This window comes from Pseudopodoces humilis, chromosome 9 (genome assembly GCF_049639895.1).
Source record: "Pseudopodoces humilis isolate 2021_Gansu_Grassland_sample_001 chromosome 9, ASM4963989v1, whole genome shotgun sequence".
Taxonomy (NCBI): Eukaryota; Metazoa; Chordata; class Aves; order Passeriformes; family Paridae; genus Pseudopodoces; species Pseudopodoces humilis.
In genome coordinates, this window is record NC_142208.1 from 11187144 (window position 1) to 11215017 (window position 27874).

The 27874-nt window shown below is 39.5% G+C and overlaps 1 protein-coding gene across 1 annotated transcript in view; it reads left to right on the top strand.

The window, feature by feature from the left end:
- Positions 1-6038: 6038 nt before the first annotated feature.
- Positions 6039-27874, top strand: part of LOC102106979 (rap1 GTPase-GDP dissociation stimulator 1-like) — a 31196-nt gene continuing 9360 nt past the window's right edge. Inside the window, exons 1-8 of the mRNA XM_014250168.2 lie at positions 6039-6187; positions 18290-18400; positions 19247-19369; positions 19528-19653; positions 21247-21375; positions 22520-22645; positions 23386-23529; positions 27145-27279. Coding sequence (XP_014105643.2) covers positions 6184-6187; positions 18290-18400; positions 19247-19369; positions 19528-19653; positions 21247-21375; positions 22520-22645; positions 23386-23529; positions 27145-27279 — 898 coding nt within the window. The 5' untranslated portion in view covers positions 6039-6183. The remainder of the gene's footprint in view (positions 6188-18289; positions 18401-19246; positions 19370-19527; positions 19654-21246; positions 21376-22519; positions 22646-23385; positions 23530-27144; positions 27280-27874) is intronic.

The window sequence follows — 27874 nt, forward strand, 5'->3', positions numbered from 1 at the left end:
GTACCTGAATGAATTCCCATCTAAACCTGCTCTCAGCAAGCAGAACAGAGGTGTGTGCATTGTAGCCCATTCCCAAACCAGCTTTACGAGCCTAGCTGGGTATCTCTGCAGCCTTCTAATTGAAATACCAAGGTTTCAGTTCCAGAGATGACACCCCAGTACAGCTCTGGTTGTGGAAGCATAAAAATGAAGCTGAAATCTTCCAGTGTAGAAGAAAATGAAATGTCAAAACCTCAAAAAACTTTCCTGAAACCAAATTTCTGTTGTGTAGCCAGCCTCTATTGTGACACGCTATGAAGTAAATTGTCTTTTTGCTGAACCAGACAGGAAGAATGAAAAATCTATAGCTAATTTAAAATCTGCCTGCTACACACAATATCTAAAATATTTTCCAAATGCATAGTGGCAGAACAGTTCTCCTAAACAAGGGATTTGCTCAGTTGCCCTCCAAATCATCATTGATACTCCCTTAACTGTTGCTTAGTCTCTAAAAAAGTTCATTAATTTTCTTTCAGAACGTTTCTTACCAAGGTCCTGAGGTAAAAAAAAAAAAGTATTTGAAAGTAAGTTACATGAAAGGACATGACATCTCCCAGGCTGAACAAAATTAGGGAACCTTTAGAAAAGTTCCTATCCCTTCTCTCTCTTTTCTTCCCCCCTTTCTTTTTCCACATGAATAAACTCTCAAGAGTTAAGCTCTGACAGCCCAGGATTTCTATTAGGCTAAACACTACAGCCAGAGAAACAAGGAGTGGAAATCTGCCCTGTACCCATGATAATAAAGGATTCCCAGTACAAGAGGGCTGCAATGGTTTGTAAGTACACTGTCCTTTGGTGACACAGATCCCCAGCTCCTGCCCCACAGAGCCAAGCTCAGGAGTGTGCACTGAGATTGCTTAGGCTTCAATGCAATTCACAGATTTCCAATTCACTGCAAGGACTGCCACCTAATTACTACAGTACTCCAGGGAGAAAGGGAAGTATTAACCCTGCTTCAACCCCTTTAATGAAAACCTGCAAAGAAAGAGCCCTTCACACGTGGTAGCTCAGCCCCAGCTGCACCTGTGCAAGTTTGTGCCTGGCCTTTGACACAGCCTGAGCACTGCAGGGGCAGCAGCATCTGCCTGGAGCCAGGAGCTGCCACAGGCGCAGACGGCACCACTACAGAGGCGTGTGGTGCTCCTCTTGGGCTGAAGTGCAACACTGGAAAAGTAGAGGTGAAACTCAGGAGTGGGAATGACCTTCTGGACCAAGCTCACAGAAACCATTGTCCCAACAGCGCTCCTTAAAGTGTTGCAGAAGTGAAGGATAGTAAATCCAAATCCATTGCCCACAGAACTCTTACTCCTCAACATGAAGCGATCTGGTCATCCTCCTCACATTAATGGTGCTAAGCTGAATTTCTGTGACACCTTTCCAGCACCAAACAAGATTAAGAATAGTGTTTTGAAAACTCTGAGAAGCATCACCACGTGGGACTCATAAAAGTGACTCACACAAAGTAGAAACCAGAGCATTGCATCGTTACCAACAACTTGAATCTTTACATGCAGGCTTCGAGACTAAAGTTAAATCCTGCCAGGATCACAAACTGTCACATCTATTCCTGTTAGTCATTTCTTCACTTTCCAGAAGCATCTCTTAGCAATGGGGACTGAAATGACTGATGTTTTCAACCTTCCCCTTTTCTTAGAAAGGGTGGCTTCTTTCTGGTTCCTAAAACCACAGACTTCAATTCCATCAAGTCTCTGTCCATCACGGGGATCTCCAGATAAGCTTCTTTGGAATGTGAGTCAAGGGAAAGGCAGCATAGACTGGTGGCTTTTTCCCCCAGCTGAAGGTACTCAGGCTGACAGGCATCTGATGCTTTCCATGTAGTATTTTTATTCTGTACTAAAAAGCATAAAAATCTGTGGGTGTATGTATATTTTTATTGCACCAGCACCACACAAAACAGAAAGCAAGAAGTAGTGCATAAAAATTGCAGTAGGGGAGAGCAGAGACAGGCAAAACTATTGAAAAATAAATGGATTTGCAGGATCTAGATACTTTATGGGTGTGTAGAAAAGGACACCTGAAGTACTACTGACTGTCACTATGAGTGTCCCCGCTTTTAATTCATTAGGAATACCAAGCTAAAGCAGCCTGGAAGTGAGAGTGACAGTAGCAATTCTTGAGAACAAGTCTTTTTTCACCATCAAGAAATGTTCAACTTGGGAATATGAATACCACGGGAATACCATTAGGTACATCCCATTACAAAAAGCCCTGACCAAACTGCCAGAACTCCAAACATGGTCCCTGGATATGCACGAATTCTGTCTCTAGCAAGTACATAGGGACAGAGTGCTCATGTTCACAGTGGCAATTTGTCCTAGATTTGGTGATATCTATAGCCTACTCAGACCTGGAGTTACAAGAGCATCATAAAACACCAAGAAATACAGGAAAAACAGCATGCTCAGATCACACCCAACATGCACAAGAATGTGTAGAGTAAATCCAGTGCACATTAGATGTGCTTCTTTTCAGGAAATCTTGGTCAGAACTCTGGTAGCTGTAATTACAGGTAATTACCTGTAAGAATATATAATGATTTTCATAATAAATCAGAAGTGTTCCTCTAAAGTAAACAATGGAATTTGCTAAAATGGATTCCCCATCAGAGTACTTCAGAGTAACGTGAATTTCAGGGAGCAATAAACCCGGGATGTGTGACTGCACACAGCTGGAGCAGCAGTGCAGCCCGCAGGGAGGTGCAGGCACATCTGACGTTGGGCACTGCTCCCTGTGTGCTGATGTGTCCCCATGGAAAGGGTGGCACTCACTCTGCACCTTAATGTGCTGCTGTAGATCAGCCCATCCCCAGTTCTCCCCCCAAAGCAGTTTACTGAAGCACGACCACAGGCTCCAGCTTGCTTCTCCTCTCAGCTACGCTCACCCTCTGCTCTAACTCCTCCACTCTCCCTTCTGTTCCGTTAAGTTTATTTTCATCACAGCTACAGAAGTTTCGTGCTGAGCAAGTAAATTTATCGGTCCTTTTCTAAAAATCTTTTGATGTTTCCCAAAATAACTGCATCTACCAGACCTGTGAACCAGACTTTCACTAGTATTCAAAGGCACAGAAGATAAACAGTACTATATATGAAATCAGAGTATGTTCCCCAGTGCAGGCAGTCCTTTCCAATAAATCTTTTTCTGGTATTTTACTGCTCAGATCAACACAGATACACACCGCCCCCTTTTTTTTTCCCCTGGGAAGAGGACAGTTTACTTGAAGCCACAATCAAATGAATCACATTTCCACCTTGTAAAAAATTAAAGCATCAAATTAACCCTCAGATGAGAGATACATCACACTGCAGAATATTAGATTAACTTAATTTCAAGCAATCCATCAAGTAACAAAGGAAGAAAGACTCATCCATTTATTCTAGATAATTTCTATTGCTGAAAGGAAGTTTTTTCACTGCTATCTGCAGAGAAAATAGCTTCTCCCTGTCTATCAGTCCTGGGATGTACCTAGAATAGGAGGCATAAATACAGCTCAGGCCCTCCAGATGGAGGCCCAGCTTTACCTCAGAAGCTGTAGAGGCACAGGGTCTGCCTGAGACCTGAGCACATCTCTCTCAGCAGTGCTGACCAGTTAATACTTCACCAGAGCTGAGCTTGTTCCTCACTGCTGGCTCCTCTCACTGCCTCTCCCCCTCTACCAGGTTACTGACATCTTTTGATTTTTCAGTTTGGTGTAAACTTTCTTTCCCAGTGCAAAAATTGCTCCCTGTGCATTTGTACAGCACCCAGCACAAGCAGCACGAGCAGAACACAGTCACACCCAGCACAATCACAGGAACAGAATCACAAGAACCTTGTGCAATGTCTCTTACAACAGATTTGTGGGATTATGTGCAAATAAAAAGAGCATTTCAGCTTGATAGTGGTGTTCTGTAAATTTGGATTCCCAAACCATCTTATTTTGTCATAATCTTTGAAACTGATTAGTTTGCATATAAAATCACAGTTCATTTGGCACAGGATTTCCATACCTGGCTGCTTGTCAGTGCTTTGTGCAGTGTTATGAACCTCTGTTCCACCATTAGTATTCACTGCAGCAAGATGATGAATGACACTGAAGATGTGTTTATCTGATGTGATTCCTTACTTGTCTTCAACCATTTACTATGTACCTCATTTTGTTTCCTTTGTTGTCTTCAGTCTTTTACCAAGGAAAACTGCTAATTTTTTTTCATGATTACCATTTTCTACATATCAGTGACTCTGATCCAGCTTCTTTGAAAAAATTCCTGTTGAAGAACACACTGGAACTGGCCCCTGTGGAGGATGAATGTGTCTGGCATGCCTAATGCTGCAGTACCACCACCTACTCATCCTCTCTGGTTCTTGTCTCTTTTGGGACTTCACACTTTACCAGATCTGCCAAGAAAATGCTAACATTTACCCCCCTTGCTTGCATTTCATAAATATCCCAATCTCTGGCCCTGCTGACAGCGTGTGGCAGTCCTGCCTAAGCCTCAGTCTGCACTCTGACCTCAATAAACAGCCGTACCTTTGATACCCAAAAGCCAACAAGAACCAGCTCATCTTGTCAATCTCTGAACCAGCAGCAAGGTCTCATCATTTTGTGACATGCAGCTTAATCCATGACTGATCTTAGTCCCTTTTAAGCAGTCAAGCATATGTGCTCTATTTCTGCATCATCTGTAAAAAACGTTTGTTTTTTTCTGGATGTGACAATGCAAACATAATGCATTACACACAAGAATTTTCCCCATTCCAGGTAGCAATCTTTACCTTAGGACTTTTATTTCCCAATTCATATGCAATTTGCAGCACATGTCATTTCAACTGGGAAAAACAAATAATGCCAGAAAGAATTCAGCTCATCCTCCCTCTCCATAAGCCCAGCCAAAGGGACTGGCTTTTTAATTATCGAGCAAGAGAGCCAGTAAAACATCTCCACCTCCTTTACAGGATCCTCAGGCTCCAAACTCATTATCAGATTGCTTTTTAAGAGTCAGCAAATTAAACTCCCTCCAGCATTATAATCACCACAGTGATTATAATTCCGTGGCGCAGTGAAGTTTTAGGACGCTACAGACTCGGAGCCACTGTTACAACCACAGACTGCAACACGCAGCCCCCACCAAGCAGCACCACGCTGGCAAGCTCAATCTGCTTACTGGAACAATCTTTAAATAGTATTAACTGGCAGACAGCATTTCCTCTAGCTCAGGCTGCAGTAACACTAGGGGGTTGTAATGCATTCTGAATAGAGCACAGCACATGCTTCGTAAGCTGTCCTATAACTGGCTCTTATTTATTAGAGATTCAACTCTCCCAGAAAGTGGGCTTAGGAAGGCAACAGAAAAAAAAAAAAAAATCTGTACATTATTTTCAAACTATTGCTTCAAAACCAGCAATTTTTGGATAGCTTTTTTTTTTAAAAGCCATGCATTTTTTTTTATAACCATTACAAAATAATAATTGAGTATATTTCAGAAAGCATTCTACTTGATCAAAAAACAGTAAGTCAGAGATGGCACTTTCAGGCTGTAAAGTTTAATTTACATAAAAAAAAAAAAGAAATCTTCTTTTATATTTTAGCCACAGACTTGAAAGATGAGCGTGAAGGGCTTGGACCATTTCTCAAGCACTTAGCACTTGCCAGGTGAGGTCCAGGTATGGATAAAATTTGGCTAGACTGTAGAATCAGCTTCTAGGAGCACTCTTAAATCTGGCTGTAAGTAGATGCCAATTGTAATCTAGTCTCTCTTAGAACTCCGTCCCTTATCAGATTCAATAATCACTCTTCTGAATGACAGCAGAAGGAAATTCATTAAATAAAAACTGTTTTGAAGATCTGAAAGGATCTCTCCCAGAGTGATAATTACTATGTTTCCATTTCTGTTAATGACATCTAAGAACTGGAAACAAAAGTAGTGGTGGAGGATTAAGTAATTATGGAGTATTAGATGCACTTGAAGAGCAGGGTCACAGAAAAAGGCAGGAGGAGGAAAGAGTGAGCATGCTGTGGGCTGCTCATCAGCTTGAAAGCTATAAAATATTCCCCCTTATTCACAGCGTGGTAGCTGTAAAGGACACAGGCTCACAGTACAGATCAGCTGTTCTTTATTGTCCCCATTCTGGAGAGCTACAGCTTTTATGGGTAAGTAAAGCTCTTGTTAACTATAGATAGATACAATCTCTAGTCTGTGATTAATTTTCTCTCATCTAGAAATTGCAGATGTATGTGACAGAAATAGAAAACTAATTTGGGATCATTTAAATATGCAAGTATAGTTCTATGATAAGTGCAATACTATAGGTGAGCTAAAATTCTTGTGTCTTTTCAAAACAATACTTAACACAGTCAGATGAAAATTAAGACTGGTTTAAAGAAAACTAGCAAATCATGAGAACAGCAATGAAAAGGGAACTTAAAGCACTGGAAAATGCTGAGTTCTTACGAAATTTAAGTATTTGAAAGAAAACTGAAATTAATTCGTCTCTATTGACAATATAAGACCCACGAAAGCAAATATGCTCACATGTGCCTCTGCACACATAGTGCACTTTGCCAGGCACTGCTGGGAGGACTGCAGCTGCATTTAGATGGCCCAGCCTTTGAATGTGCTTCTTTATGACTCAACCCTCAGCACAGGTAAAGCTGGAGTACAAGCCCTTAGCTATGACCTTTCCACTTGAAATAATGCCTTTCATACTGGATTTAAAATATACCTTTGAGACCTTAATTTCCATTAGTCTCCAGATCATTCCAAGGTATTGGTTAACTGGATCAAAGGGTTCAGTCTTCCCCCTTCATTCACATGATGGCAACTCACATCACAGCTGGACCTTGTGACATCAGCAGAACTAATCTTAGTATGTATTGAGTATACTCAATATGTTTAAGGGTGAAATAATCTCTCTCTAAGAGCAGTATGACAACTGAGCTGCCATTTAGGGTAATTGCCTAGTCAATTAAATGATTATTCAAGTCAAGTTTAACACACCTCAGTAGTTTTGGGACACTGATAAAAAAGCAGGTCAAAATTTAATTTAAAAGCACTTTAAACAGTCAGAGAGATGGGCACAAAATGTAAGTGGACTAAACCAGTATTAGACAGGTATTGCTTCTGGCTAAACTACTCTATTTGTACAGGTCATTTCTGTAGGACTGACTTCCTATTGCAATGCAGGTGGAGATGGCTGAACTAGGTAGCTTGTTTCTTCTACTCCTACATCATTTATGTGTGCCTGTCCTACTTTCTGGATGTTCTGCTCAGAAGGCTTATCCTTTTGATATATTTGCTGGTAGTGGCTCAAAGTTTTTATTCCCACTTTTGTTCCTGCTCTTTCCAGCCTGCTTTTGCTCACACAGCACTGTTTCTGTTGCCCAAGTACAAAACTCTGGTCAGGATAATAAGAAATGACAAACAGAAACCCACACACTTCTAATTACAGGTTTGTCAATCTTTAAAAACAACAAGAACAACAAAAAAAAATCCATTTATGTAAAATCATGCAACAATTCAGGCAACTTTTAGATGTAGGTTCTGTTACCTTCCTTACAACCAAAAATACTAAAGCCAGCCTTGACAGTATTACAAATTCCTTGTGTGTGTGCAGTTTTCAGCATTCCCCAGCACCCTGCCACTTGCTTCAACAGCATTATAAACCCATAATACATCAGAACCATAGGGAAATCCCACAGCTGCTGCTTTTAATTCAAGTTGGTTTTCCTTGTAGATTTTAAAGCATTGTATCAGATGCACTTAAATAAATCAGAGTCAACAAACTTATTGCTGTCCAGCACCTAGTGAAAATTCAGCCACTCTTATTCTGTAGAACTAGAAATAGATTGCAGCAGAGCCAGTAAAGCCATCCTGACCTGTCGAGGCTGCAGGAGGGGAGACAGGGTCCCAAAAGCAGTTTTGAACCAACACATCAAAGGCTCTCAGCCTCTTTTCTGAGGTGCTTTGTGAAACAAAGCTCTGGCACTTGAGGAGGGATGAGGTTGTGTCTGAAGGCTCATATCCTGTATGTGCTGCCATCTTCTCTATTTCTGAGGACCTGTTTGTACCACAGGGTCACCAACAATCTGAAAAAAATAACAAAAAGTAAAAATCAATCCCCCTCTTCTCGCTCCGTTGCAATCCAAATAACTTCTTATATCCATTCACCTAAACCTATCATTCTTGTGCTTTGGGATCCTTTCACATGCATTAGAAAACCTAAATTAAGTGAATAAAATACAGTGCTGCTTGGAAAGAGCTAAATTATCTTTTCACTATTCTAATATCAAAATCCAATTTTCAGGGGGAGCTGTTTTCTAATGGAGAGACAATTTAAATTAAATCTATAAAGAAAAAGTGCTTCATTCAGGGCACAGTCTAGGGAAGGACAGTGACAGTGTATTGTTTATAAACTGGAATAATAAACTGGAAACTTTACTATGGTCCTTTGCAGTTAAGAGTACAAAACTATGTCCTTTCCAGTCTAAAAAACATCTGTGAATAAAAGCAGCTCAGCTTTACTGAAAGATCTGTAGAAACTCCTTCAAAAACACCAATTCTAGACAAGAAAAAACAAATACCCATTTAAAAGAAATTAGCCCATGTTATAAATCAGAGAATATATTAAGACTATAAGAAATATCAGAAGTATTTGGAATCAGTGCTGTTCAATGCAGATGTTGAAATATCTAGCATCCCAAAACTATTTTATCCAAGTAATTTTATCATTTTTTAACTTGTTTGTGCAAAAGAGTAGAGCAATAAGAAGAAACCTAGTCACAAAGTAGTTCAGCCAAGACAAGCTCAGCAGAAGAATCTCATGACTTGCTCAGACAGTCCCTGTCTCCCTTTATTAAATGTTTCTTTTTAGAAACATTAGAAAAGCCTCTTGCACAAACTTTGATAATTTTTATATTAATAAAATTATTTCGATAATTTCTAATTCTTGCAATCATTTCTTCTGGACAAATAAAAGTGAGAGAAACCTGCCAAGATTTTTGAACCTGATAGTTCTAGGTAATGTCCAAAAAGCTTGCACAGCATCATGAAAACACTAATTTGTCCAGGAAAATCTTATTGCAAACTTCAGTGCCCAGGCAACACCAACCCACTTGTAAAGCAGAGCTCAAACCTACTCATACAGCACAGGTAACCAGGTCAACATAATGAATTAAGTTAAAGCAAACAAGAAATTACCCAGCAAAAATTACATATTTTCAAAATTGTTAAGACACCTGTGTCCATCTGCATACATTTAAAATCTGATCCTTCTTGCTCTGCTGGGAACAAGCTTTAACTATAACTTTATAGATATTGATAATGTGATGCACCAATAAGCAGATTCTGCTGAGCAACTCAGGTTTGGAGCAGAGCTAAATTGTAGGTCATGCCTTACAGCAGAATGTTACTTGCATTTAGCACCAACAGAGCTTATAAGGCCAGAGCTTTTAAAATGTGTGTCAGAATTCAGAATGGTCTTTTATTACAGTACAAAGTCTCTTATGCTACATAAAAATAGCCAAACACACCCACTAAGCAAGAAAAAAATATTCCTGGCATGTCCATTATGCAGCCAACTTCAATACTGTCTTCCAAGGATCATCTTCTCATCTCTCTCACTATAAAATGGGTCAAACACACATGTCAGGGTCAGAATCGTAATGCTCAGCACTACAAAATTTCAGACTGTGCCACAAAAAATATTTACGTTTAACAGAATTTAGGCAAATTCCCACTACTGTCCACTTCATTCTGGAGATCTCTGAGATTAATAAGGTACCTCACCCCATAGGTCATGCAATACCCTTATCTTCAACAGTGCAGGAACAAAATCCTCCTCTCTCCATGTTTTTTTTCCAGATCTTGAGTGGAGTCATACAAGCAGTTAGCAAGAACAAGGCAGGTGCAGGTGGAGGACAAGTTGCAGACAAAATATACTTTTTTGGCATTGTACCAGAGAAGCAAAAGAGAAATGAATGCCCTTTCAAGGCTGGCAATGTATCTTTGCACTACAGCTCTTCAAACATCATTTGTCACACACAAGCAGAACAGACAAATGCTCAGGCCTGTGAGTTTATTTGCATGGAATCAATCATTAATTAAACACTAGAAGTCCAGGAACTTTAATCTGGACAGCGGGACCTTTGTGCTGTGCCTGTTTAGGTGGAGTCAATAATTGCATTTGCTCTGTTATTTGTCATCTCTCCACGTAGCTCTCCTGCCACTGGGCACCCTGGTGGGGCCCCCTTGCTCTGCCAGCCGTGCCCAACATCCACTCACACTCCCAACAGATTGTGTTTAGCAGGGAGAGCTGAGGACTGGGCTGATGCTTTCATATCAGCAAAAAGGTTCATTTTTTTCACAGCTGTTCTTCTGCTTGGCTAAAAAGCCCCTTGTAGGAGCTGTCAGCCAAAGGAAATTAGTGTTTTCTCTGCCATGGAGTCTAATTGGTTTTTTCTCCACTGACAGCTCTTCAAGCTAAATTTAGGGAGCCAGGAAAATTAGGCTGAATGCTGTTCGGCTGAGACTATGGCCTACTTCCCATACATACATGATAACCATAGGGAAGGGTCCCTTTAATTCACTTTATGCCACAAAACTTAAGATGTATATTAACTGCATGATCAAAGGTATATTTAGAGACCAACATCACTCAACAAATGCAGAAAACCAGATCTCCAGTGAGCAAGACAGAAATTTTATTCATTTCCATAAATGAAGCCAATTTATCCCCAGCTGCCACAATTGGTCTGATTGCTTATCTGCTCACATGTACCTTTGCTGCACTGACAATTTACTCCTCTTTCACAATACATGAAGAAATCAACACCTCCTGGGACCAAACAACTGAAGTTGTTTGAAAGAAGTGGAACTCTGATTTAAACCATCAAGTTTCCTGACCCCTTGTTTATTAAAAAAAAAAAAAAAAAACCTACCTGAAAAGACTACCCAAACACAAATTGTGCTGATGGTGCTTTACTCATTGCTTTTGAGTGCAGCACATTTGTGGCTATTCCTGTCCAGCCTCTGGATCTAGAATTCCCTTACCTTGCATCATGAATTGGAGCATCTGGGAGCCCAGGCTCAGCATCAGCCTGTGAAGCTGGTGTGTGTCCAACAGACCTATTCCCTAAGCACTAAGTCAGCTAAATGATCAGACTTTTGGTACCTTTACACTAAGGTGAATTTTATCCATATTCTCCAGCCTTCAAAAAAAGGAGTAAGTTTAACAGAACACAATTAAGCAGCTTTTCATGCTCTTCAGGACATATGTTCACTCTGACTGCACTTGGCTGGCTTTATTTTGACTTATCTCACTGACCTGTTGCAGGCTATCATATTTTTCCTCTTATCTGTTTTCAGTCAGGGTTTTGAAGCTATTTTTCTTGTTGACTCCACAGGGCATAATATCAGCCACAAGCCTGTAGGATCTGCTTTCTACCCACAGCTTTCCTCACACACGCTTTTTCTGTACTCCTCCTTGGTGGGATTCAATTATACAAGAACAAAGCCAAAAATTATAAAAATACAGAGTTGCTTTTCCCCTCCCAAACAATCTCCATTTCACAATCAATTGCCATTTTTTTTCTCACCATAACAATACATCAATTTGGGTTACCACAATAATATCAGTATCTCCTTTTACCAGGGCCTCTTCTGAGCCTGCATTTCTCTGCTAGTTTTCTGAAAACTTCTTCTGTTCATCTCAGTTTTCTCTTCTACTTTGCCACTAAGTGATTTCTTTACCTCATTTAAAAAAAAAAAATAAAAGCCATGCTTGACACCACATCAAAGACCATTTGTGGCTGTCCTACCTGATTTGTGACATTTAAGAGAATTGTAGACATGGATTATAGAAAGTCTTTTTTAAATCCTTGTGATTAATAGATAAAATTAATCTATTATAATCTATTATATATATATATATATATATATATATTAATCTATCTATAATCTATTATATATATATCTTATAATGTAAGTACTAGCCAGCCAGGCTTAAATTCCTGTCTTCATCAGCCCTTCCACCTGTGGGTCAGACTAAACAGTGAAAATCTCCTTTAAAACCTGTTGCTTTCTCATGTTCCTTGAACAGTAAAAGGTTCAAAGGTCAATCCCACAGGACCATAGATATTGAATACTTTAAGGAGCTCAGGATGGGCCAGTGCAGTGCAGAAAGGCTGCAAAAACAATGAGAAAAGTCTATATTTTGGGAACAACACAGTGGGCTTTCCTCTGGTTTCCAGTTCTAGGCAAGACATATTTTTAGTGCACACTTATGTATTTGGGCCATTAACACTGAGAAAAATTACACATAGTCTAGACCAGGAGGAAAGAATATTGGGGAAAACATGGGCCTTTCAGATTCCAAAAGTGAGTGGAAGGAGATATTTCAGTTCCCAGATAATGGCAGGGCTCCAGCCTTCTAGGAAAATCTATACTCATACATTTCTACTCCTTTCCTCCTTGAAGAGAGTTGCTGAAGAATGCAGAGGAGCAAGAGTTAAAAAACAGCCAGGTCAGGATTCGTTCAAAATTATATCCCTTTCATCCTCAGGATATTAGTTTTAAATTCTCTCCCTGGGTCCTTTTTAATCTCATGATTTTTCTCCTACATCTCATCACCCTTGAGTGTAGTGACAAAGACACAAAATGTATCTTTTAACATGGCCGTAAGTGGCTTTCCATGGAGACACAGATAATAGCTTATCTGATTTATAGGACAATTTTCTTGCCATGGGTTTGAAAGTCTGAAGAGATGGAGGATCTGTTCCTCCAATACTTTACTTCATGCACCAAGATAAGATAGTTCTATCAGAAAGAATATAAGTCAGCCCAGTCCCAAAACAGCTGCATGACTTTCTAGAGATGAAATACAATAATTCACCACTGGAGAAATTAAAAAAAAAAATAATATTTCCTTGAATTGAATTGCACCTTTCTCCTCCCTTCCCTGGTAACAAAATCAAAAGCAGCAGCTTTTGCTACCCTCGGTTACAGTAAAATGCTATAATCATGTAGCTGCACCGCTCACAGCCAGCAGGAATGTATTTGACCTTACAGGCTTTATTTGGTCTTAACACACACACATTTGCCAGCTCTCCTGGACTTCTCCATCTCCAATTTACGCCTTTATGTTTCATATGAAACAAATTTAATATCACATTCCCAGACAAGGAGACCTGGAGCTTTATTTTGACTATGATACAATAATACTTCTACTCAGCATACAGGTACACTCATTACCATAGGTTTATTTAGGACATACCCCAACAAACCAGGAATTGTTTTATCTGTTTTAGGGAAGAGCATTAAAAAATGCTGTGAGAGAATGAAGACTTACAGGTCCATGATTTTGCAGGCTGCCACACTAACATGAATGCAGGTCACCTTTTCTTTTTGCTTTGTTCTTAGTTACATTGCTAGACAGACACAACAGCTATTTTGCAGTATTATGAGTTGGAATTTTAGTTTCTTCAGGCTACATCTGATGCTTTTCAGCTACTCCTGACCTGCAGAAGACTACGAGTTTTTCAACCCTAACCCTCATCCCTCAGCTGTTACACAGGATATGTCAAAATAGAGACTTGTGTTTCCTGTCCTGCTGATACAATACATTTATAGAATACTATAGTCAAGAGAAGGCCAGATGACAATTTCAACAAGAAAAAACAAGACTGAGTTATTTTTTCTCAGTCCAAACTTATTTTGTGGCACTTATCTCCATGTTCTATGAGCTAAATTACAAACAAATTCAACATAAATTCTTCACTGAATTTAAGTGCAATTAAACAAGATGAAACTTCCACCAAAGAAAATCCTTGTGGAGTTGATTACTAGAAGTTAAGAAAGCATACGTGGGGAAGTCTGTATAGTGTCTTCTTTTACTTTTCTTTAATTGTCTATTACCAGAGACATTAGACAGTGCTAAATAGACCTCCATTGTGAGCAGCTACCACACCTTTATACTCTGGAAAAACACATTACCTTGTTTTTCTGCTTTGAATAATCATGATGATGATAATTATCCATGGAAGACCCTTCTAAAGTATATTAAAGAAAAGTGACAGAAGAACAAGTTCAGTATGTGAAATTACTGGAGGAAGAGGCAGCAAAATAAAAGGCATTTGACTGGATTAAGTTGTTTCAAGCCCTCAACTTGGCTCATACAGACCTCACGCTGCTCAGGACCCAAACAACAATAAGCAATATCAAGAGTAGCATTCATATTGAAGGATAGAGTCCATAGTTCCTCCAGAAAAAAAGAGAAAATAGTTTCCACGTATGTGAGCAGCTATAAAAAGGAAAAAGATCAGAAGTCATTGCTGTTTTAGAAGGGGGCAAAATCAGTTGCTGAAAGAGGGAGATGTGTGGGATTCTCTCGCTCCCTGAGGACTTTATAGGTCAAAAGTAGCACTGAGAACTGACACAGCAGTGATTCAAGGGTTCCAAAGAGCTCACTCCTCGTGGCTCTTTCCCCACAGCAGAAGCCAGCTGAAATTGCTGTGCTACAGCACGTTTTCTACACTGTTGTTTCTGCTCTCATTAGGATGATCAAAAACCAACTCCCACAGCAAAAGTCCAGTTCCTATGCCTTACTCAGTATCTTATGTACAGATCTACGTGAATTAATAATCTATGCCTTCAGCTCAGGAAAAAAGCCTTTTGTACCTCAGCCTCAAGAGATTTCTAAACTCAGGCCCTGCAGGCAGTGAGTGCCTATTTCCCTCTCTTCTATGGTGAATTACTAAAGCTGGAGAGCAATGGTCTAGCAAAAAACGCTGATTCAAGAGAACAAGCAGTATTCCTTTGGAAGATGTTTATTCTGCTAAAAGGCTGCTCAGAGGCCAGGCAGGCAGGCACTCCCTGCTGGCTGACCAGCTGGCTGGCCTGGCTGGCACCCTTCCAGCCCCTGGCTGGCAAAGAACCACTTCTGCAAAAAGCCTGAACAAATCCTTCTGCTTTGCCTCCAGTTCCACCGTGTCAACAGTCTAGTCCAGCACGGGATGAAACAAATGTCAACACCCCAGAATTTTCCACAAAAGAGAAATAAACACACTTTTCTGGTCTGTTTTAGTCACAATCTGCATAAGCTCTACTGCTTTTTCACTGTCATAAATAACTGTATTAAGTGTCAGCTTCACTGTCCCTGCAGAAGCATGGACTTAAACACAAGGAGTATTGAGGAATCAGTCCCAAGCTGGTTAAGTTAATCAAGATTTTATGAATAACAAGCAGGATAGAATTCTGAGTTCCTTAGTGTTAAAATGCTGAGCCCTTTTCTGTTTTAGTTAAATGCCGCTTTCTGTGAGGCTTTTATTGAGTAACTCTTCAGTCAGCTACTGCTCATACTTCTCATTTCAAAATACTACAGCCAGAAGGGTGATTTACAAGGACTTTGTCATCATGCATATGGTGTTATTCTACTGATCTATTCCCTGGAGAAATGACAAAGCATCTGGATTTCTAGTTATCACTGCACTGACCCAACCAGTCACCAGTACATGTCCCCTGTCATTTGTAAAACAACCTCCTCCTTTTAAGAAATCCAGTTTTCTTTCCATAGCTTTATAGAACCTAATTAGAAACATATTAGAAATATATTTGCAAACATCACTGTTGCTCTAGTTAGAGAACACACAGTACTAGAAGTCAAATGCCAACACATTTTGGATCTTGATAAGATGAAAGCAGAGTTCAGTAGATAATTCAGTCTCACAGGCTCCTAATTTATTTCATGTTGCTCAATCAGCAGTTGTAGCCTTCTGTCCACTCCCACTAAATCTTCGTTTAAGATCAAACCTGATTCAATTGTCAGGTTGCTCAGGTAGTTTGTTTAGTTTCTGCTTTTTGTGTAAAAGAAGCTGCATTCTACTGTACTTCATTTACACAAAATTATTTATTCAGCAGATTTTGGCAGGAGAACTGGACCTGATGAACCCAGCCATTTTTCTAGAGATACTAGTTTCTTCAAAGCACAAAAGCAAAACTATTTTTAAATAACTGCTTTTAATTTTTTTAAGCCAAATAATTTTTCTTCTCAATAGGCAGCTTTTAATTATGTTCAACTTCAACTCCCTTTACTCACCCTCTTTCCAAAACTGCTCAGGACACTTCTGTTCCTCAGAGGTAAATTCGTGTATGCACTAAATTAATGCATTTTCATTTTTAAAAAGTCTCATATTAATTAATGGATACATTGGGGACAGAGAATACAGTTAGTCCACCAAAGAAAGATAAGTGATCAATTATTAATCCTCATCAAATAATTTCTGAGGCATGACCCATGAGTCAGCATTTTCAATGAAACCGTTTGGAAAGCAGAAATGCTATTTTACTACAGTTTTGGAAACATCCTGCATTATATCCTACTAAATATTAACTACTTCAGACATCAGTTTTCCAGCAATATTTCTTACATTAACTTCAGCCACTTTAGGTCTTTTTGGTTTTGGAAAGTAGATGGAGGAATCCTCATATTGAAAGGACAGAAGATTTTGAACAAATCAATAAAATAAGTGGTCACCACCTGTCAGAATTGGATGCTATACTACAGAGTTTATAAGAGATTAAAAGATGATTCATCAAATCATTAACTATGAGACACAGAATATCACTGAGATCAACAATAGCATTAATAAAGTTGGAGACAGTAAGAGTGGGATGAGTTTACAAAAATAGCTGCAAGGAATGTGGGAAATTGAAGTGCAGAAGTCTGCACAGGTAAATCGTAGGATTATAGTAAAGCACAGAGATACTAAACACAGACATGATGAAAAAGGATAGTCTGGCTTCTGTGGAGGTAAGTAATGCTCAACCTGTCTCTAAACACATTTTTAAGGAGCTGGTAAGAAGGTAAATAAAGGAGATACTGTTAATGCATTTCAATTTCTACAAACCTTTCAATAATCTTTGTCTAAGTTGTCTTGGGATATGAGAGATGATTATCTGATGAAGCCTGAAGAGCTGAATAAAGGCTGCTTTTACAATAGAAACCCAAAATTATTAGAGGTTACCTTTGCTGGAACCTGTGTAATTCAATATATTCATAAATGACCTAGAAATAGCAGAATGCTAAGGAGTTTTTTTATTGTTTGGAGTATTCAAAATTGACTGTAGAGAACTGCAGGAAAATTGTATCATCCTGTGTGACTTGGGATAAAGAGGCACATCAAGCTCACTTGTCTGCAAATGCTAAACAACCTACATGGGGAAAAGATGGCCAAAATATAAATGATGGTGGGGTTTGAGTTAACTCCTGCAGCCTGGAAGAGATAATTTTGATTAACTGCACAAAAGCCATTCTCAAATAGACACAGAATTACCAGACTGGAAAACAAAACATGACAATCTCTGTCTGAATCCCTGTCCACCTGAGTCTTGAGAACACTTTCAAATTCTAGATCTTCATAAAGAATGAAAGTGAGCCAGAAAAATATTCAGGCAAGTTATCAGCGTTTCTGTAACTACTAAGCAAATTGGCAGAGGAATAACAAAGGAGGACTATAATGAAAATCCACCTGATCATGACAGACATGGAAGAGGAAATAGTGAAGGATGATTCCTTTCTCGTACTACAGCAACTCAAAGGCCGTCAAATTTGACCTTTTTGGTAATTATTTTAAAATAAAGGGAAGCATTTTCCTCTTACAACAGTGAAACTGTGGAACTAAATGTTACTGTGTGATGTGGAGATAAAAATTCGAAATTAACTTATATAGGTAAAAAAATTCCAAATAAAAGTTGATCAACATGTATTAGATATACATTGATGTAAATACTAGGTATGTTTCTAAAGGCCAAAGTTGCCAGAAAAAAAGAGAGAAGTGTTTTACCTCATCTCTTCTTCTTTCAGGGCCTGCTCCTGGCCACTGCCACGGTAGATACTCAGTTGTTAAGCTGCAAGTACTGTCTTTATCACAAACAGGTATTTAGAAATGACAGGCTTGATTTGGGCCCTGTAATTATTCCTCTCTCCTCCCCACCTCAAACTCTGGCACAATTATTATATGTTAATTTCTGTTTCCAGATAGAATTCATCCCTGCATGTTTATGCCTGCACAAGAGCTATGTGCTGTCTGAGAAGTGACCAAGCCTTTGACCTCATGTTCTTGGAATAAATGAGCATATTTAGATCATGACCCTTCAGGAAATTATTTTATAATAAGATATCAGCACTGAAAAGAGCTACCACAAGGAACTCAACATTTTCCATGCTGGCTCACCAAAGTTTTCTATCCCATTCTGTTTAGAAACCCTGAGCAAGCACCTGGAATACCTTGGGCTATGTGGAGATGATACAGAAGCTGAAGATCAGATCCTTGAGAGTTTGAATGGGATTCTCCTGGCTATCACTGAAGATAGTTAAGTATCACTCTGGATTACCAATTAAACATTTGCACAATTCAAAAGAATTCATGGCAGGTTTTGCTTACTGATAATCTGTATTTCAAAAAGTGATTGCTGCTGGAATTACAGCTGTTTTCAGGCTGTGATGCTTTCTTTTCTTTCTGTATAAAACTCACAAAATTACCTGTGACCAGATAAAGTTACTAAAATACCAAAAGCTCCAGAGAAATTCCAGGTTTAATATTCTATTTACTACAAACTCCTAGGATTAATTTAGGGTGACCCCATCAGGTCGGACATTTTAAAAGTAGTTTCTAATCTACTTATTCAAAAGTCCCTAAAGCCTTCACACATTCTCCTAAAATGACATAAACCTGCATTTATTTGAGTCTCCTGGCAGATGGTGATTTACTGCCTTCAGGCAGCTGGCCGTATTTTTGATGGAAAAAGGCTAAGGGAATTGCCTGCTCTAATTGCCAGTCTAATAAAAGATGCTGTGCCTACCTACAGAATTAATTGCTAGGCCATACCTCAGGAATAGCATCTTAATCCCTGACTTCCCCTGTCTTATGCAGGCATCCTTTTATAGTCAGAGAAGATGAAACTCTTTTCCTCTTTGCTTTGCCACCCCTGCTTCAATTCAGCATAAAGCAGAGTAATCAGCTGGAACCACACATGCTGCAATTCAAGCAGATGACTGTGTCCATATATTCAGACTCAAACAGCCTCTAAGAACCTTCTTAAACCAGAGAAGCTTGGATCCCACAGATACCCACTCAGAACCCTGGGAAACAAAGGAGCACGTGAATAAAGCAGCTGCAAACCTACGGCAGGTATTGCTAACACTCTTATCATTGCAGAGCAGAGATCCTTCCACCTACTCAGAGGGAGTGGGATCTTCCCAACTTTGGCAAAAATCCTGAAGGGCAATCCACCATGTGCAGTGAGAGCAGCCCACGTGCTTTCAGAGATAGCCAAAAATGGTAAGTTGTGCTCCAATATTACTACAAGGCATTTTACAGCACATTAGCTTCATGTTTCCACTCTTGGATTTTGTTTCACAGCTACCAGCTACTGCTATTGCAGTTGTTTTATTCCTAAATGGCAAAAGCCTGGAATTCCCTCTCTTTTATCTATGCAGAGGAAATGAAGAAACCATGTATTGAAGCAGATTTGGTTCCAACATTGATACCTTTGCTGGAGAGCACAGACCAAGAAATGCTGCTTCACACTGGGAGGGCCATTGGCCGTATCTGCTACGATAATCGTAGGTATCCACTGAAGAGAATCTGCTTTTCCCTGCCTCTAAGGCACTCTTTTAAAAGGCATTGTAACCTGTAACTCAAAATAACTTTATGAGACCTGAGCACATCGTGCACTTCAGCCTCCAGTTAGGTGTACAATTCACAGAGCTCACAGTCACCTGGCTGAATGCACCCCAAACACTGCCTGAACTCTGGGCTTCTCCCCTACATTTTTGACTTCAAGGTGGCACATCTCTGTCACAACTGCTTTGAAATTACAAGAGCAGAGCCTCACACATATCTTAACCAATTTTGTAGACTTGCCTTGCTTCCAAATCCTGAATGGCTTGGACTTCTTCCATAATAATAAGGACATCTATAAAGCAAGGCACTTGTTTAAAAAGTGAGTTAGAAAAAAATAGAAATTAAAAAAAAAAAAACAACAAAAAACCATGAGACATTTATCTATGCAAGGAATGGTCTTCCTCTGAGGACCACTGCTTGCATGCAGGAGATTTTTGTGCTCCAAATTGCCTGGACACCAACTTGCTTGCTGGTCTCAAAAATTAAACAATTTTCATTTACTTGCCCAGAAGAGTTAAAGATTTTTTTTTTATCTTTAACTCCCAGACCGATCAAAATATTTACTGTATACTGAAAGTAATATGGAAATTTTCACCCAGTATCTTGTACCCATTACCCTCTGCCTCCAGCCTACCTTCTGTAATCCTTCTGGTGTGGATCTGCACAACTTTACTTAGAAAGCTGTAGGTTTGCCTCCTTCAGTGTTCTTATGAAATCCAGGCATGATAGGTACCTGGTATAGATTCCACCAAGCTCCCTGCGAGTTGTGTGTATTCACCAGGGAATGACACAACAGTTTAAAAAAGCTTTTCCCTACAATTACATTCCCGGCTCATGCAGCTCCTGTACACAGCATTTCTGCAGCATATGGCCCTCCTGCACATCTGCTTCCCTTCTGGCAGAGCACAGCCCCAGCACAGCTTTGCCAAGATGATGGTGACATGCTTTAATAAATCCTATTACTAACACAGCAATAAATGCATCAAAGAGAAGAAAAATTAACTTCACCAGTTCCCTGTCTGAATTCCAATTGCCTGTGCTACAATAGCACCAGACCCTTCCTGGTGTCTGCCATGCACTCTGTCACCCAAGCAGCAGCCCAGCTCCCAGAAAGACACTGCCGCAAAAGCAAGTGCCATTGTACTCTCAAGCAACCATCACGGTCCAACTTTGTATCTTATAGTTCTTGGCATCCTCTAAATCATTTCAGCTATTAAGCTCTCATTCATTACAAAACAAACCACAAAAAACAAGAAAACAGTTATCAGGGTTTTCCTCAGCAAGCACATGTGGTTGGACACAGTGGCTTAATACCTTAAGTCAAAGCTGAACCAGATTTAGGAAAAATCTGCTCCAAACTCGCATTTCCTCCACGCACACATTAGCCCAAAGCCACCACACTAAAAGCTCTACAAATTCTAATAGTGTGAGAAAGAACCAGGCTACCTTGCTGCTATAAGCATCTCAGTTGGACCCTTGATTTAATTAGCTCCTGATTTAACCACCTTTAACAGCTCTGCTTTGCTGAGCAGGTGGCCTTCAGGAAGAGCTGGTGAAGGTTGGAGTAATCCCATCACTGGTCCGGATATTAACTGACTATGCAGAGAGTGAACCACTTGTCCACGTTGCTCTATTGGCCTTGTACAACCTGGCAGACCTTGGTAAGTTTTTTTAAAGTTTTTGCATCTTAGAGCAAAATATCATCTCCACACTGTCACTGCCTTTCCATGCCCAGAGGTTTGTGGGCTTTGCTTGCTTTCTCCTTTGTTTTTGGGGTGGGGTGGGGGGGTGTTTGGGCTTTGTTTTTAAAACACTACTGATATCTAATCAGGAACTGGCCACAGTGTCTGGACTGGAGAAATAACTACTCTTTTATGGAATACCAGCTGTCACTTATACTACATTAAAACAATTAAGTTTTAACAGTCAGATTTTGACTCCAAATAAAGAGATAGCATAACTTCATATGATAAATAGACAGTTTCATCTACTGCAGATTTGGTACATTAAAAGCTTGTTTATTAAAATTTCATTTCTACTTAATTATTAAGTTTCTATACCTTACTGAAACAGCTTCCATTTCAATTTACACAAATTTCAAATCAAAAGCATCTCCACTAATTTAAAATGTTTTTTACCTACTTTACACAAGTTGTGAGTAGTAATGGAAGAAAAAGACCAAATGCAAAATTATTACCACTCTTTTATATATGGTCTGGCTAAAATTTGATCTACTTCTTCCTGCATTTAGGGGGAGATGCAGGACAGGGGACATGATATCACACTGTCACATTATTCTCCTTATTATATCTGTTATATTATTTTATTGTATTATTATATTGTTATATTGTTTTATATTGTTCTATACCATACTCAACTGAAATATTGTGAATTCTGTGAAACACTGTCAAGCTTTGCCAACATACATCTTGCAGATGTTTATGATCCCAGCAAGACTAGAAGCACCTAAGCAAGGCCAAAAATAGACTACTACAGCAAACAGACATGTACCAATTGTTATATTAAATAATCATACTACAGACGGACTTGCACAAGTCAGTGAAATGAAACCAGGATTAATTTGACACCTATGAGATCTACAGAAATTACAGAAAAACAGATAACTTGCGGGGAGAAGGGATAGAGTTCTGCTGTCTCAGTGCTGTCCAAAGAAACAGAAGATTCTACAAGAACAGAAAGCCTTCAAAAACAGTGTCTAATTACTTCAGATCATAGAGAGGTATCTTTAAACATTTAATCAAATAAAAAAAAAAATTAAAAATCCTGACTTTATCACACACACAGATTCAGCCAAGGAAGCTCTAAGCATGACAAAAGTTGCTGAACAGCTGGTGAAACAACTGAGGAGAGCAGAGAGCCATGAGAGGTTAGAAATGGTCTTTGAGGTCCTGCAAGCACTTGCAGAAAATGGTAAGGCTCCTTTTGGTCTGGGTGGAACTGGGTATTATACTGGTTTAAGCTCTGGGTTCCAAGTTTGCCATGGGACCCTGCTAACAGAACCAGCAACCCTTTCAGGAGAAATAAGCCCCAAGAACACGTGAGATCCTGGCCCAAGTAACACCTGGACAGGTGAGACAACAAAGAAAGGAAGGAGAGAGTACCATTCCACTGCATTTCAGTAGATCCAAAAGACAGCAGATTCAAACTTTCACTCCACAGTGGGTAGGAGGAAAGCAGAAACACAGATCCTTTTTTTAATTTTAAAAATCAGAAAAACTGGGTAAAAAAAAAAAAAAAATCAGAAAAACCAGTTAAATCCCATTTTGGACCATTTACTTAAGAGCTGGGCTCGCTGCAGATTGAGGATCCCTTCCAGCTCAGAATATTCTGCGAATCTGTGAAGACACATACTCTTAGCAGCAGTGCAACAAACACTGCCCCACTAAAAATATCTAGATATCTGACACAGATTTTAAAGACGTGAAAGCTCATGACTGGCAACACAAGAAATGTCAAAGAGCAATGCAAAAAGCTTTGCTCATTCTGCCTTGGTGTCATCCTAGCTCCAGATAGCTGTTACAAACAAAACCAGAACAGTGACTGCACCTGAAAAACAACTGGCTAAAGTTCAAGGATTTAGCTTTCTAGTTTGAAATGCTTCCACAAAGAGCCAAGACACTTTTAATGTGCTTTTACTGTCATCTCTACAGATGCTCTGAAAGTGCAGTTGGTGGATGCAGGTGTGCCAGAGGTGCTGTCCGAGATCCTGCTGAAGCTCCAAGGCAGTTCACAAGCTGAAGATACGTGCATTGTCAAGGCTGCATCGGATCTCATTGTCTCTCTGCTTCTTGGAGGTAAAAAAGGAAATATTACAGGCCAGGTACATAAAGAATCAACATCCAGAAGTGTCTTTAGCAGAGGAGTTGCCATCTCTGTTGGTTTCTTTTACTTATCAGGGACCCATGCACAATCTTTTATGATCCTTGAAGGAATTCTTTTTCATTTCTACAGCCTATAGCCCAGTGCTTGTGCCTAACAGCAGCCTGGATTATATTACTGCTATGCTGTATTTTGGGTATTACAGATTAAAAAATAAACTGTCAACAACTGGCCATTTACACTGTATCCCACCACTCTCACCCCAAAGCAATCAACACAAAGGTCTTTAATTATTACCCTTAACAACAAAGTCATCACTGACTGACAGAACAGTTCCGTTTGGGGCTAGTTATAACCAGATATGAGATATTCTCTATTTCTCACAACACAAATAAGTACATGCAGAAGGTTTTTGCTACAGCCTGTGGCATTGTCTCTTAGAGCAGATACTTGCACCACATCCAGGCACTTGCAGGTGCCAAGACAGGGGCAAGGCTTATTGCTAATTTTACAAAAGAAATGGTAAGGTTGGTTATTCTCTACCCTTCAAAGATGGAAAGATGTTTGTGAGTGCAAAGAAAACCAACACTATCAGATTTCACTGTTCCCTGGTTCTGAAACTTTCTTGTCTGCAGACTAGAGACTTGTGTGCTTTTAAGTTACAGATGCTAGTGATAACAAAATAATTTGGGGGGCATAATCCTGAAGAAAGGAGTGATCCAGGTATGCAACCTTTTGCACTTTTCTTTTTCCTGAACTACACCTTATTAGAGGGCAGACTCTAGAAATACTTAATGGCAAATATATCTTTTAGAAATAAAAAAATAAAAGACAACAAACCAAAAAAAGAAACCAACAGCAAAACACACACTAAAAAAAAAAAATCACACAGAAATACCCCTAAACAAAAAAAGCAAAACAAAAAAACAACAACAAACAAAGTAACTCCACAAATTAAATTGCTTTCAGGAATTGAGGGTTGCTCAGATATGGAGGGGGGGAGAAAAAGATGAGCCATTCTATCTTTCAGTTCCTATTATAGAAAGCAATGAGCCTTTATACTCTGCAGAGAGAAAGAGATTCTTATGAGCAGACTCCTGGAAAGCATGCTGTGCTCAATCAATCAGCAGAAGATCCCCAGCACCTTCCTGTCCTTTCTCACTGATGGCTACTGTACTGGCTTCAAACTCAATTAACAAAATTGCTCAACTTCCTGCTTTAATAGGCGCTTAATTACTAGAAATTTCCCTCACATCTGTCTGAATGTTGGTTTTTGGGATTTTTTAAAGCAGGCTATCATCCATATATCTCCTCACCTCCACCTCACAACCTTTCTAGAGTCCCTTTCTTCCTTGCCTCGTACCTTGTTCTGAATCAGCCATTGTGCCTCATGGCTCTACAAAGGCCACACAAGTGCTTCTGGTGCCTTTAACTGGCTATTTCAATTTACTCAGCTGAATGGCTTGCTTTGTCACTCCCTCTTCTCCCCCCATCCTCCCCACAACAGTGTTAGATGTTTCATGTGGAAGAAGTGAATAATCCCTCTCATGCCGCACTATGTGCCACTGATGTATGCACAGCTTTTAATCTGAGAGAAAAAAAATCCCATGGAAATCTGTTCTCAGCATCAAATGACTTGTAGGCACTGAAAAGATGACAGACAGCTTTTGCAGCTATGAAAAGTGGCTGTTCCTATCAGACTTTAACTATGAGCCATTAAATTGAATGTTCTGCTGCTATCCAAGCAAAAACTCCATAGGAGAGAAAAGCAATTTGGAGCTCTGTGACAATCAAAGCAAGGCAACCACTAATGGGCTCTGCCTATTTGCACTTTACTACATGAGGAAAAAAAAAGTTCTCTGACATTCTTCAGTTTGAGAGGTGGGGGGAGGAGAGAAATTAAGTTCAATTAAGGTTAGTCTATATGAAGATCAAAATATTTTCCCTGTAGAATTTTATCAGACCAAAAGAGGTGACCTATTTCTATGGAACTTGTTCCTACAGGGGACTGGACAATTTTCCTCATACACTCTGATCTCCAAAGATTAGGACTAGGCAAGAGAACACTTGAAGAATGACAAGCAGAACCATTAGCTTTAGAGAATGTATGCATAAAATAGTATCAAAAGATTTTTGTGTGAGTCAAATTCCAACTATTTCACAGACTGACAGTTCTCTCATGAAAATATCCAATTACATTTTACAAGCATTTGACAAATTCTTATCTAACATATGTAAGAATACAGGGGAAATCCAGGTTACTAAATGAAATGTTAGGAGATGAAAAGAATAATAGGCACTCACTCAAAAGACAACAGGAGTGTCTATGGCTTTGATGTGGAAATAACACCAAGACCAGCAAAGGTGTTAAAATTACTAAGGCCATTTTTACATGCTATACATACAAAAATTAGAAGTATGTACACCTCTATCTGTAAATTCAGTTAGAACCATAAGTACTAAAGCTACTTTTGGCCAGACCATGTATGAGGTGTGTATAGTTCCATGGATAACTCTTTATTCCAGGTGAATACGTATTTTTATTTAGTGTGCACACTGTTTTGCCACCTTTAACAAACAGGTTTCACAATGTAAGAAAACAGGAATAAGGAGATGTTCATGTGTGTCAGGCATATACTTCTCTTGAGATATAATGAACTGCATAAAGCAAAAGACAGAAAATTATTTTCCAAATGGCATCTTCAAAACACTTCCTTCAGAAAGGATGCCATCTGTAGCATAGAAAGTTTCCTTTTACTCTTTAGCAGAACTTTCTCATTTCCTAACAAGGTGAGCTAAGCAGCTTCTGAAAACAAAGCTGCCACCTGTACAGAGCAAGTTCTCAAAGACAGGAGAGATCCAGACATGCACTGTCAAAACACTGCAGAGCACTGCTGGGAAAAGTGGTAGTTTTTTGGAATGTATAAGTCTGCTCTTTCACTGGGATTTAATAAACCAGATCTCTCCAGGTCAACTCATATTTTCCGAGCTTCATGTGAGTGCAACGCAAATAGACTTCTCATTTCAGAAAGTGGGTTTCCCAAGAGGCAAGAAAAACCTTGTTCCAACTCTTTCAAGGAGTAGTTAATGACAATTTATTTCATAGAAAACAAAGAATAACAGCAGTACAGAACAAGTAATCAGATTTGCCACTGCTGGGTAATATCCCTGGTTTCACAAGCATCTTAAATCAGTAGAATTGCAAAATTAAAGGAGTGTTAAACCTATCCTGGTGAGAAATCAAAAATTCCACTGGTATTCTACTACATGTGTAGTGGAAAATACAGCAGCACTGAGGGGGGAGAAAAAGGGACTGGAGAACCTCTGGTTTTGAATTTGACAGTGATTGTCCCTTGAAAGCTCTCTCAAACTAAGCTCCATTGGAGTCTCTCTCAGCATCAGTTTACAGGTAGCTGATGCTCACCTCTCTAACAACCTGAATGTTGCAAAACACAGTGCAAAAGCTATAGCCTTGCTCTCAGCAAGACATGAAAATAGTCAAGGCAAGGACTCCCTGAATTCTGAATTTACATCATTCGTTTCTATCACTGTGTTTCTTACCTCTCTGTTGGTTCTGCCTCTCTCTTCAGATGGCAACTGCCTGCGGATATTCCAGCTGGGAGTCATTCACCAGCTCCTGGATGTCCTGGAGAAACACGTCCGGAGCGGGGACACCTCTGTTCAACAGGCTGCGCTCAGCGCGCTGCAGAGCCTCGCTGTTCCAGGCACAGTCTGAACACATCTGCCACTCTCTGTACACATGGCTCATCCCTGCAGCTCTGCCCAAGTCACCAACACCAGTCCCCTGTGTTCTGAGGGGCAATCCACCTTTCCCCCCTCCCCTGCAGGAACATACATTTGAATAATTCATCAGGACTTCCTCATCTACATAAAGAGTTCAAATATCATCAAGTGTAATCTCGTTACCAGCTGCTGAAATAGTTTTGTATTAATAGCACACAGCAGCTCGAGTCAAAAAAATCAGAACAGGGTTCATAACTTAAAATACAGAGTATGGGGTGCAGACACCTGGTAGGGATGTCAAACTTTCTCTTGTATAAAGCATATTTATTCATATGAATATCACCATCTTAATGTTTTTTGAAGCTGCACTTTAAAAAGCTCAACTCAATCATAAAATATCAATATAGAGCATTTTGATTATGTGTTCTGTTCAAGTCTATTACATACCATTTTAGATGTTTCCAAGTGTGTGTACATTTAAAATGCTATTCCTACAATGTACTTTTCCTTATGAATTCATAAAAATATCTGTACTTCATCTGTAGTATCTGTTAAGTATTCTCTAACAGAAATACA